Consider the following 12,365-nt stretch of genomic DNA (forward strand, 5'->3'; position numbering starts at 1 on the left):
AAATAAACTGGATGAGGTTAGTTGTACCACACTCTGGTCATTACTTTCTTTTCTCTCTCCCCTGCAGATGGATCTCTAGTGTTGCTCTCCCTAACTTCACACAATGGATGGGTAACGGCAGTCAAATGGTCACCCACACATGAGAATCAGTTGATTTCGGGCTCTTTTGACAAAATAGTCAAGCTCTGGGACGTAAGAAGGTATTTCGAGAATTAACTGTTTGTGGCAGAAGCAGCTGGGTTGCATAGGCTACTAAATTTCAAGTTATTTCTGCAAAACCACCATACTCCCATCTCCCCATCCATTTCCACTAGTAGAAAAACTTTAGAATAAGTCTCACTTTTACCAGACAGCTATGGAGTATAGTTTCATAATGGCAGCAAGAAAACCAGTCATGTTGATGTGCATCTTGATTCTTCTGTGGAGGTTGCAGCAAGCTTCACAAGTAAACGGTCTTGATTAAAATTATTTAACACTGTCCTGGAAAAGTGTTTCAAACCCATCGCTTGTTTCCCCCAATAGGGCACAGTTTCACTATCAGTCTTCCAGCATTTCAGCCAAGTTGATATTCTTCATGTGTGGACCTGGTCAGCATGTGTTGGACTATTGAACTGTGGAGGCACAGCTGAGCTGACTTTGTCCTTACTTGGTGTACTCCTGCCAGGGATCACTGCATATCAATCCACTACACCCACCCACCTTTTCCTCCCTCCTCCTTGGCCCAATGCCAATTGCAGCATTCCACCCTGATTAACATTAGCTGACAGCACAGACCAGATAGACCATGTAGTAGATCGCTATGAGTAGCTTTGGTGTAAGATGTGGATTAGGCCAAAATTTTCAATAATTTGAGATTAGTCATAGCTTCTATTTTAGAAAGTCCAGATGCAAGGGCAATAGTTTGAAGGAATAAGTGGGATCATCTTCCTTGGGATGAGATGAACATGAGCAAATAGTCAAGGAGAAAGAGCTGCATTGGGAGTGAGTAAATTATAACAACACAATAGGATAGGGGTAAATTCAGAGGAGTACAGCCTGAGGACAGGCCATTTAGGGTCCAGAGAGTAAAAGATTCAACAGATATGATGGGGGTAAAACTTGATGTTGGTCACTAGCATGGAACAGTGAGCAGTTTCTTCACCAAGAATCCCTCCCCTGCAGAATCAAACGGCATCTATTTTCTCCAATCCCCAGAATCAGTAGTCACCAATGCAGCTTCCACTAACTCACCCGAGTCTTGCTATTACTGCCGCCTCTTCCTGCTCCATGGCCTTCAATAATGCTGCTGTGTAAGTGGCTCCCGAGAGGTAAAGCTCTCTCCATTTCTGTGGAGAATCGTGTGTGCATCTGTAAAACTGCTTTTACACTAGTGTTCATTTAAGTCAAATTCTGGGATACTGACATCAATAAGCTAAAACTGGCTCCCTTTTCTTGACAGCAGATTTGTATGCTACAAAGTGGTTTACAAATCTGCCATTGGAATAAATAAGTCTGATTCAGTAAACACTAGGAAATGGTACATGGATGCTGATCTCCTGAAATCTTACTTGAACAAGTGCCAGTATAAAATTGGCTGGTTTGGGTCAATTTGTTAATGTTCTGAGTCCCCAGTTTGGCTGCATGGTTTAAGTTCATTGTTTGCTAGTTAATATTGCTTCATCTATTTTTTCTGTTTTAGTTGTAAGGCTCCCTTATATGATATGAACGCACATGAAGACAGAGTACTCTGTGTAGACTGGACAGAGACTGGGGTAAGTTTAGCATTGTAGTGTTCGGTTGTCTTAGCATCCGTTGTTTCCCATCTACATATTGTACTGTATTCTGCAGCGGGCAAGCAAATGTCCATGGATCGCTATAAAATTTGAGCACCTATCATTTCTTGATTGTAAATATTTTGAGCCTTTCTGCCTTAGTGTGCTAGATAACAAAATAAAAATTCAAACTATTTTGCATGTGATTCTTATAGCTTCTACCTACAAAAGTGTGATTTGAGTAATACATCTGTTGTTAAACTGCTATGGAAACACAATTTTCTGTTGTTCCCTTAATAGTTTCCTGTTCCATTTGCACTTCCAATTGAATGTTATCACTTGCCAATTTGAGATGCTTTGAGAACTGAGGTAAATTGGAGGGAAACTAGATTTCATCCTGCCAAGATGACAGTCCTTGGGCAGTAAAAATAAAAAATTGTTTTTTTTATTTGTTTATGGGATGTGGGTGCTGCTGGGTAGGCCAGCATTTATTGCCCTTGAGAAGGTGGTGGTGAGCCACCTTCTTGAACCAGTGCAGTCGGTGTTGTTAGTTAGGGAGTTCCAGCATGTGGAGCGTTCCCTCCCCCATTCCCATTGACTTCAGTTTTACTCGGGCTCCTTGATGCCATACTCGGTCAAATGCTGCCTTGACGTCACTCTCACCTCACCCCAGTAATTCAGCTCCTTTGTCCATGTAATGAGGTTGGAAGCCGAGTGGTCCTGGCGGCACCCAAACTGGACATCAGTGAGCAGGTTATGGGTGAGTAAGTGCCGCTTGATAGCACAGTTGATGACACCGTCCAGCACTGATGGGGCGGTAATTGGCTGGGTTAGATTTGTCCTGCTTCTTGTGGACAAGACATACCTGGGCAGTTTTCCACATTGTCGGATAGATGGTTCAGGCCTGTTGGTGTACTCAGTAACCATAAGAATGACTGGGATATAGAAATCATAGAATGTTGTAGTGCAGAAACAGCCCAAGTTGTTTTTTCCTCATGAGCCATCTAGTCCAATACCACTCTGACCTTGTTGAAGCAAAGGTGGGATAAAGCACAGCATTAACCACATAGAATGTTATTTAGGCCATTTTAGTGCTGGAGTGGAAACCTCCAAACAGGGAGTTGCAGGAAAAATGGGCATGAATTTGGGAGAGGAGCGGTTGGAGGATAGTTTACAAGTAGGCGAGTTTTAGCAAGGGCTGTGATAGAGATTGAAATCACTAAGGATGAAGAGTCACTCACTGAAGAAGATATTTGGTGTGGGGTGGTAGACAAAGATTTTAAAGGAGACGAGGGCTGCACAGCCACTGCTAAGAGTAAATTTAAAAAATGCCAGTTGTCTCATCTGAGGGAGGCTTTTCAATGCTGAGATTGCATCAATGGGGTGAAAAAGGCAATCGCACAGGGAATGCTGCGTGGCCTGTGAAGACCTCAGGAGATAGGAAGATAATTTATATCATCAAAATATTGGTGAGGAAACATTAATTTTTCTTTATCCTTTTCAGTTGCTGTTTAGTGGTGGAGCAGACAACAAATTATTCTCGTTCAGATATTTGGCTCCCACTTCTGGGGATGGAGCATGAGGGAGTAAACCACTTTCCTAAACACCACCCGAGGATACCATTCGATTTATTGAAATACTTCATCAGACTTTCTTGTCTTCCATTTTGTTCTCAAACCACCGTACGAGGAATTGAATAAGATCTGTTTGCCTGCCATGACTGTCCTGATCTCATTCTGTCTGTACTGACCTTTCGAGTGTCGGTGTAATAATACCTGAAGGTTTTGTCGATAAGATTATTGGCATTGGGATAAAACATTATACTTGGATAGAAGGTGCTGGAGGGCACCTCAGTCTGGGCCAGAGTAAGGGAGTTTACTGCAGCTGTAACTTTTTTCCATCATCTGTAATAATAGTGCACCTAATTTAAAAAAAATTGGTGTCTGTTGTGGAGCTTCTAATTTTGTACTCTAATTTGTAAATCCAATCATAGAATGGTTACAGCACAGAAGGAGCCCGTGCCAGCTCTCTGCAAGAGCACTTCAGCTAGTTCCACTTCCCTACCCTTTCCCAGTAGCCCTGCAAATTTTTTTCCTTGACTCTATGACTAGGCCAATTCCCTTTTGAAAGCCACGATTGAATCTGCCTTCATCACCCTTTCAGACAGTGCATTCCAGATCCTAACCACTCGCTGCGTAAAGTTTTTCCTCATGTCGCCTTTGCAAATTCAACTATTGGTATGGGCTGAAGTACCAAAGACTAATTTAATTCCCTTAAAGCCAATCTGCACTGTTACCTTCAGCCTGCTGTATTGATTTCAACAATTCACCATCATCTCCTGGGCCATTATGGTAGGTGTAAACCAGGAGCTGAGTGCAGTCTTGCGTTGGTTTGGATGATTTAAACAACTCACTGGTGCTGACTGTTAAGTGTTCTGGGTCAGTCTCACCACATAAGAACATGTTTATTTTCCTAGAATTTTTTTACCACTGTTAATTAATCCAAACTACTTGCAAATTCATACTGATTTCTCACCCTCAAGAATTGCAAATGAAATTGGAACAGCTTTTTTCTATTTTAGAAAAAAAGTTAGTGGGATTTCCAATATCCCACTATGCAAATTTAAAAAGGAACTGACATCATATATATGAACCAGATCAAGCAGCTGTGTTCAAGTTTTAAATTTAGTATATATAAAATGACAAAACTTTACAGAATATGCAACACAGAACCAGTCCATACCAGCTTCTGCTTCACTTAAGCCTCCTCCAACTATCAGCATAACCCTCGAATGCATCTATATGCGCCTCCCCTACTCCTTGTGGGAGCGAGTTCCAGGGAATTCAGAAGAAACTACCCAATTTGATTTCTTGACTATATTGATGGCCTCTGCTCTTCCCCACAAGTGAAAACACTCAATACCTTTAATAATTTAAAAAGCTGGCCTGTTCACAATATTGTATCAAAATATTCATTGTAGGAAGAGCTTACCCACAGTTTTGTAAAAACTGCTCATCTTCTATTTGGACAGAAAGGACAAGCCACTCAATCAAAATTAGTTAGAAATATCTCACTTTATCATGCCAGTGGGATTCTGCAGGGGTTCCTCTGATAGAAGATTGGTGAAAATCCTGGAGAAATGGCGGTTTACACCGTTTCTCTGGCATTGCCACAGAGTGTGTGTATCTATCTCTATATATGGGAGATCACTGGAAATACTACTCCCCTATTTCCAATTTTGTTTTTCTTTTAAAATTTTCATCCCCAGTAATAGCCCATAAAATTAACAAATGCTTTGTTTTTGTTTAAATTAGGATACAGGTTGATGTAAAATGAGTTTTTTTCCAATACTTATTTCATATGGTGATAAACAGGGCTACAGGTATTGGGAATAGGTGCTTTTTCCCCCCCTTTAAACACTATTTCCTCAGCTTTAACTTGAATTATTGTAAATTAAATCTCCAAAGTGGAAAAGTAACCAAAATAAGGCACAACATTTCAACAAATGGAAAGGAACCGAACTTCAGTTTTACCATCATTGTCAAGGAATAGTGTGCAACTTTCAGTAGGAAATTCAACTGGTAAATTGAATAGAGGCAGCAATCGGGAGGGGGAAAATGAAGAGCCAGTAAGCATTGTGCCAATTAATGAAAGGAATGCCTGAGACAAAGTGTATTATGGGAGAGCAATAAAAAGGATTGGAATTAAGAATATGGCCTGTATTTTCCGATCGCAGGCCTCCCATGGGTAGAGGCCTGCGATCTGGAAAAATCTACGCCCTTACCCGAGAGCTCCTGGGACGCACACGCTTCTGATCCTGGGCCTCTCCAAGTGCACAGTGCCCACATATCCCAGAGGCAGGTAGTTCACAGCGTCCCTGGGATCACGTGTGCCAAACAGAGAATCTTCCTTCATACACTTGACAGAAAGACCTGTCAAATATACGAATGGAGATCACCCCAAAAACATAGTAAAACTTTAAAAAAGCACATTTTTAAAATGACTTGAAATTAATTTTTTTTCCAAATACTTTATTGTAAAGTTTTTTTACAGGGCTAAGAATAAACTTATCATTTAAAAATGCTTTAAAAAAGGTAAATCAGTGAAAGAATTTTTTTTATTTTTTTTAACTTCAACTCCAACTCATTACCCAGCGTAAGAATTTGAAGGGTCTCCAAAAAGCGGAACTATCCGCGCGCAGAGACCCTTCTCCGTCAAGACCATTCTTGACAGGTCGGAAATGTCGGTTTTCAGCGCATGCCTGAAACCGGCATTTCCGATGTCCCTATGGGTGGGTACACAGCGCGTACCCACCTGTAGGGATCGGAATATCTGGGCCAATATATTGGAAATACAAAGAAATACCCAGAAATTTGGAAAAAATATAAAGAACCAGAGGCATGCAAACTTTGAGCTTGCCGTAGGGAGTGGACTCAAACAATCAGCAAGCAGTACCATTCAGTATCGCTGAACCATGGAAGGGGTGGGGGGGTTGAAAAGCTGAAGCAGCCATTGTCACCTGGCATTACATTGTTGAAGTAAAAACATCAAACCTGATTTTTTTTTTAAATCAATAATTGAGAATATTTTACAAAAAGTAGACTCTGAAGTGCCCTAAAATGAACTAGATTATTGTTGCAATCCTTCTACTAAAAGTGGATTTAGTTTGTACTGGAAATTTGAAAAAGAGCAATCAGCTGCACACCATAAACAAGGTGACTTTTTACCACAACTAAGAAAAAAACAATCATGGAATGTAAACCCAAAACATCTAACAATTACAGAATCTTATGTAATAAAAACTGATTTTTCTGGTCATCGTAAGTCAATGGTTCTGGTGATAATATACTAACAGGTATTTTTCTTTTCAAATTGACCATTACATTGTTGCTTCAATCAGACTAGACTTCAAAATATTTAAATCTGGGCATTTTACCTTGATTATTTTTAACGCAGGAATGTTTTCAGACAAAAGTTGGCACTGAGCCACGGGAAATATTAGGTGACCAAAAGCTTGTTCAAAGAGTAGGTTATAAGGAGAGAGAGAATTCTGGAACTTAGGACCTTGACAGCTGAAGGCATAGCCACCAATGGCAGGACAAAGGAAATCAGGGATGCACAAGAGACAGAATTGGAGGAACGCAGAGATTTCAGGGGTTATAGAGATAGGGAGACCATGGAGAGATTTGAACACTGGGATGGGACCCAATCAGTCAGACAGCACAGGGGTGATGGGATTTGGTGCGAGTCAGGCTGTGGGGTAGCAGACCTTTGGACGAGCTGATGTTTATGGAAAATGTGCCTGATGAAACTAGTGTTGGCGTTAATAAAATAATATTCAGAAATTTAAAAAAAGGGAAATCCTGAGGAATAAATTTAAGACTCATTAAATAATCCATGGCCATTTGAAAGAATTGAAAAATACTGGAAAATTGAAAACATACAATGATCCAAATCCATCCATCATGTATACATTTTCTTTTTCCAATACAAACTGGACTACTCACGAGGGATTGTAGCTGAGGTGTTTGTTGTCTCTGTCCTTCAGGGTATAGAACACAGTTAGTCAATGAACCAGTGGGACCAACTAAAATCACCAGCTTCACATGGGTGAAGTTTCTTGAGACGAGCATTACATCTAAGCTCAAAAGTAAGATAAACGGAAATGTCTTGGGCAATTGGAAGATAAAAGATCAAGAAATTAAACAATCTCCTGGGAAAATTAATAGGTTGAAGGTGTAGTGATCTCGGGTTCTGTGATTTAATTCAGCAAGGGGGACTCTACAACACATCACACCAATGCACATTTATACAGGGAATACTTTTAACGTATTTGTTTAAAAAATCTGATGTACAGTGCTTCATTTTGTAACGATATATAATTGTGGATTGACCAATTCCTAATATGTATAGTGCTAAATGCCATTGCTTTATACGTATACGGAATTCAATGGCACAATTTGATGAAGAGCAGAGTTCCCCTAGTGCCCTGGCCTCCTTCAAACACCACCAAAAACATTTCAGCTGTTTCTGGGATTTTGCTAGGCACAGAATTGCTGCCACATTTGCCTACATAACAGTCACTGCATTTCAAACTCATTCATCGTAAGTGAACTACTTAAGAGATATGACGAGGTGTTATATAAATGCAAGTCTTTCTAACAGCATTGCCTTTTATATTAGTGTAAACATATGTGTTTTTCTGCACCTTTCTACACATGAAATTGCATTCACAAAAAATACAGCATTAAAGAACAATGTGAGCTAGATATCATGCATTCATAGTCAATGGGCAGAAATTAATTCTAGGCAATGTAGAATTATTGAATGTTGCAACACACAAACAGACCTTCTGGCCTATCAAGCGCATGCCAGTATTTTCCTCCAATTAGTCTGCACCCTACTTGCTCCCCACAGGCGTTAGTCCATCAAGCAATTTTCCAATTTCCTGCCAAAAGCATTTATAGATTGTCACAAATTTTATTGAAGCAAAGAATTCCACATTCTAATCATCCTTTGATTAAATATTTTTAAGATCTAATTTAAATCTTGCCCTCTTGTGCTTGCCTTCCCAACTAGTGGAAACCCTTCATAATCTTGAAGACCTCTATTCTGTCACCTTTTATTCACATTCAGCTCTACTGAAAAAAGCCCCAACTTCTTCAGTCTCTCTTCATAACTAAAAGCCCTCACCCTTTGGAAATAATTCACTTTATACATTAACACACTTTGATAGTTACATGTACTTCAACAGGGAAATGTCAGTAAGTTGATTTAATGCTGAGGGTTGTTAAGATGTCTAGAGTCATAGAGTTTTACAGCACAGAAAGAGGCCCTTCGGCCCATCGTGTCTGCGCCGCCCATCCCTCCCTGTCCAGTCTAATCCCATTTTCCAGCATTTGGTCCATAGCCTTGTATGCAATGGCATTTCAAGTGCTCATCCAAATGCTTCTTGAATGTTGTGAGGGTTCCTGCCTCTACCACCCTTTCAGGCAGTGAGTTCCAGCTTCCAACCACCCTCTGGGTGAAAAAGTTCCTCCTCAAATCCCCCCTAAATCTCCTGCCACTTACCCTGAATCTGTGCCCCCTTGTTATTGACCCCCCTACTAAGGGGAAAAGTTCCTCTTTATCTACCCTATCTATGCCCCTCATCATTTTGTACACCTCAATCAGGTCCCCCCTCAGCCTCCTTTGCTCCAAGGAAAACAACCCCAGCCTGTTGAGTCTTTCTTCATAGCTGAGGCGCTCCATCCCAGGTAACATCCTGGTGAATCTTCTCTGCACCCTCTCCAAAGCAATCACATCCTTCCTATAGTGAGGCGACCAGAACTGCACACAGTACTCCAGCTGTGGCCTCACCAGCGTTTTGTACAGCTCCATCATAACCTCCCTGCTCTTATATTCTATGCCTCTGCTAATGAAGGCAAGTATCCCATAAGCCTTTTTAACCACCTTATCTACCTGCTCCGCTGCCTTCAGGGATTTATGTACATGTACACCAAGGTCCCTCTGTACTTCCTAGGGTCCTACCACTCATTGTGTATTCCCTTGCCTTATTTGTCCGTCCAAAATGCATCACCTCGCACTTTTCCGGGTTAAATTCCATTTGCCACTTTTCCGCCCATCTGACCAACCCGTTAATATTGTCCTGTAGCCTGAGGCTTTCCTCCTCGCAATTTACCACCCCACCAATTTTCGTGTCATCTGCGAACTTACTGATCATACCCTTTACATTCTCATCCAAATCATTAATGTAGATCACAAACAGCAAGGGACCCAGCACCGATCCCTGAGGTACCCCACTGGACACAGGCTTCCAGTCACAAAAGCAACCTTCGACCATCACCCTCTGCCTCCTGCCACTCAGCCAGTTCAGGATCCAACGCGCCAAGGCCCCCTGGATCCCATGGGCTCTTACCTTCTTGACCAGTCTCCTATGCGGGACCTTGTCAAAAGCTTTACTGAAGTCCATGTAAACCACATCCACAGCATTTCCCTCATCCACACACCTAGTCACCCCCTCGAAAAATTCAATCAGATTGGTCAGACATGATTTACCCTTGACAAAGCCATGCTGACTATCCCCGATTAATCCTTGCCTCTCCAAGTGGAGACTAATTTTGTCCCTCAGAATTCTTTCCAATAATTTCCCTACCCCAGATGTTAGGCTCACTGGCCTGTAATTCCCTGGTTTATCCCTGCTACCCTTCTTGAATAATGGTACTACATTAGCTGTTCTCCAGTCCTCTGGTACATCCCCTGTGGCCAGAGAGGTTCTGAAAATTTGTGTCAGAGCCCCTGCAATCTCCTCCTTTGCCTCACACAACAGCCTGGGATACATCTCGTCCGGGCCTGGGGATTTATCCACTTTTTGGCCTGCTAAAACCGCTAGTACCTCCTCCCTCTCGATGCTAATATGTTCAAGTATGTCACAGTCCCCTTGCCCGACTTCTATGTCTACATCGTCTTTCTCCATAGTGAACACTGAGGCAAAAAATTCATTTAAAACCCCACCTACTTCATCTGGCTCTACACACAGCTTGCCACTTTGGTCCCTAATGGGCCCTACCCTTTCCCTGGTTATCCTCTTGCCCTTAATATACTTATAAAACATCTTAGGATTTTCCTTTATTTTGCTCGCCAGTGTTATTTCATGGCCCCTCCTCGCCCTCCTAATTTCCTTTTTAAGTATGCCCCTGCACCTCTTATACTCCTCTAGGGCTTCCACCGTCTTTTGTCTTTTGTAACTGCCAAAAGCCCCCCTTTTTTTCCTAATGCATTTTTGTATATCCTTTGTCATCCAAGGTTCCCTTTGCTTGTTGGCCCCACCCTTGACCTTTACAGGAACATGTTGGTGTTGTACTCTCTCTATTTCCCTTCTGAAAGCCTCCCACTGTTTTGATGTGGATTTTCCTATAAGTAGCTGCTCCCAGTCCACTTTTGCCAGATCCTGTCTTATCTTATTAAAATCGGCCTTCCCCCAATTTAGAACCCTGATTTCCGGGCCGTCTTTGTCTTTTTCCATGACCACCTTAAATCTCACCGAATTGTGGTCACTATCGCCAAAATGCTCTCCTACAGACACTTCCACCACCTGCCCGGCTACATTCCCTAGAATTAGGTCCAGTACCGCCCCCTCTCTTGTAGGACTTTCTACATGTTGGCTCAAAAAGCTTTCCTGGATGCACTTTAAGAATTCTGCTCCCTCCAAGCCTTTCACACTCTGACTATCCCAATTTATATTGGGGAAGTTGAAATCCCCCACTATTACTACCCTATTATTTTCACACTTTTCTGATATCTGCCTGCATATCTGTTCCTCTATCTCCCCCTGACTGTTTGGGGGCCTATAGTACACTCCCAGCAAGGTGCTTGACCCCTTTTTGTTTTTAAGTTCTACCCATATGGCCTCATTAGAGGAACCCGCTAATATATCATCCCTCCTTACAGCAGTAATAGACTCCTTAATTAATATTGCAACACCCCCTCCCCTTTTACACCCCCCTCTGTCTCGCCTGAAGATTCTATACCCCGGAATATTGAGCTGCCAGTCCTGACCCTCCCTCAACCATGTCTCCGTGATAGCAACAATATCGTACTCCCATGTGTTCAACAACAACTTCAGTTCATCCACCTTATTTGCAAGACTCCTTGCATTAAAATAAATGCCTTCCAGCCCTGCCATATTCCCTTTTGCCTTCACATCTTTGCTCTGCCTTCCCTGCTGACTTGTTTTTTCCTCCTTATTTGGCTGTACATCACCCCCTACTATAGCTCCACTCTGTATCCCATCCCCCTGCCGAATTAGTTTAAACCCCCCCCAGCAGTGCTAGCAAACCTCCCCGCAAGGATATTGGTTCCCCTCTGGTTCAGGTGTAAACCGTCCGACTTGTACAAGTCCCACCTGTCCCAGAAGCAGACCCAGTGATCCAGGAAACTAAAGCCCTCCCTCCTGCACCATCCCTTTAGCCATGCATTCATCTGTTCTATCCTCCTATTCCTATACTCACTAGCACGTGGCACCGGGAGTAATCCAGAGATCACAACCTTCGAGGTCCTGCTCCTTAATCTTGCCCCTAGCTCCCTAAATTCTTGCTGCAGGACCTCATCCCTCTTTTTACCTATGTCGTTGGTACCAATGTGGACCACGACCTCTGGCTGTTCACCCTCGCCCTGCAGCCGCTCAGTGACATCCTTGACCCTGGCACCAGGGAGGCAACAAACCATCCTGGATTCACGTCTACGGCCACAGAAACGCCTATCTGTTCCCCTTACTATAGAATCCCCTACGACTATTGCTCTCCCACTCTTTTTCCTCCCTGTCTAGGAGTACTATTTTTGTTCTCTATGCAATAGTTTTATCAGTGGAATTATTTAGGTGTCTTTTGTCCTCTTTGTAACATGAAGGTTTAAATTAAGACATCGTTATACATAGAAGATAGGAGCAGGAGTAGGCCATTCGGCCCCTCAAGCCTGCTCCGCCATTCAGTGAGATCATGGCTGATCATTCAAATTCAGTACCCTGTCCCTGCCTTCTCCCCATATCCCTTAATCCCTTTAGCCTTAAATATATCTAATTCTTGAATATATTTAATGAATTGGCCTCAACTGCTT

The 12,365-nt window shown here is 42.3% G+C and overlaps 1 protein-coding gene across 1 annotated transcript in view; it reads left to right on the forward strand.

Annotated features, from left to right (window-relative positions):
* The window catches only part of wdr12 (WD repeat domain 12), a 41,539-nt gene extending 33,519 nt beyond the window's left edge, over positions 1-8,020 (forward strand). The window contains exons 11-13 of the mRNA XM_085985708.1: positions 68-200; positions 1,679-1,751; positions 3,256-8,020. Coding sequence (XP_085841834.1) covers positions 68-200; positions 1,679-1,751; positions 3,256-3,333 — 284 coding nt within the window. The 3' untranslated portion in view covers positions 3,334-8,020. The remainder of the gene's footprint in view (positions 1-67; positions 201-1,678; positions 1,752-3,255) is intronic.
* The last annotated feature ends 4,345 nt before the right edge of the window (positions 8,021-12,365 follow it).

This window comes from Somniosus microcephalus, chromosome 4, assembly GCF_052327205.1.
Source record: "Somniosus microcephalus isolate GS21.2 chromosome 4, FLI_Smic_1.0, whole genome shotgun sequence".
Lineage (NCBI taxonomy): Eukaryota > Metazoa > Chordata > Chondrichthyes > Squaliformes > Somniosidae > Somniosus > Somniosus microcephalus.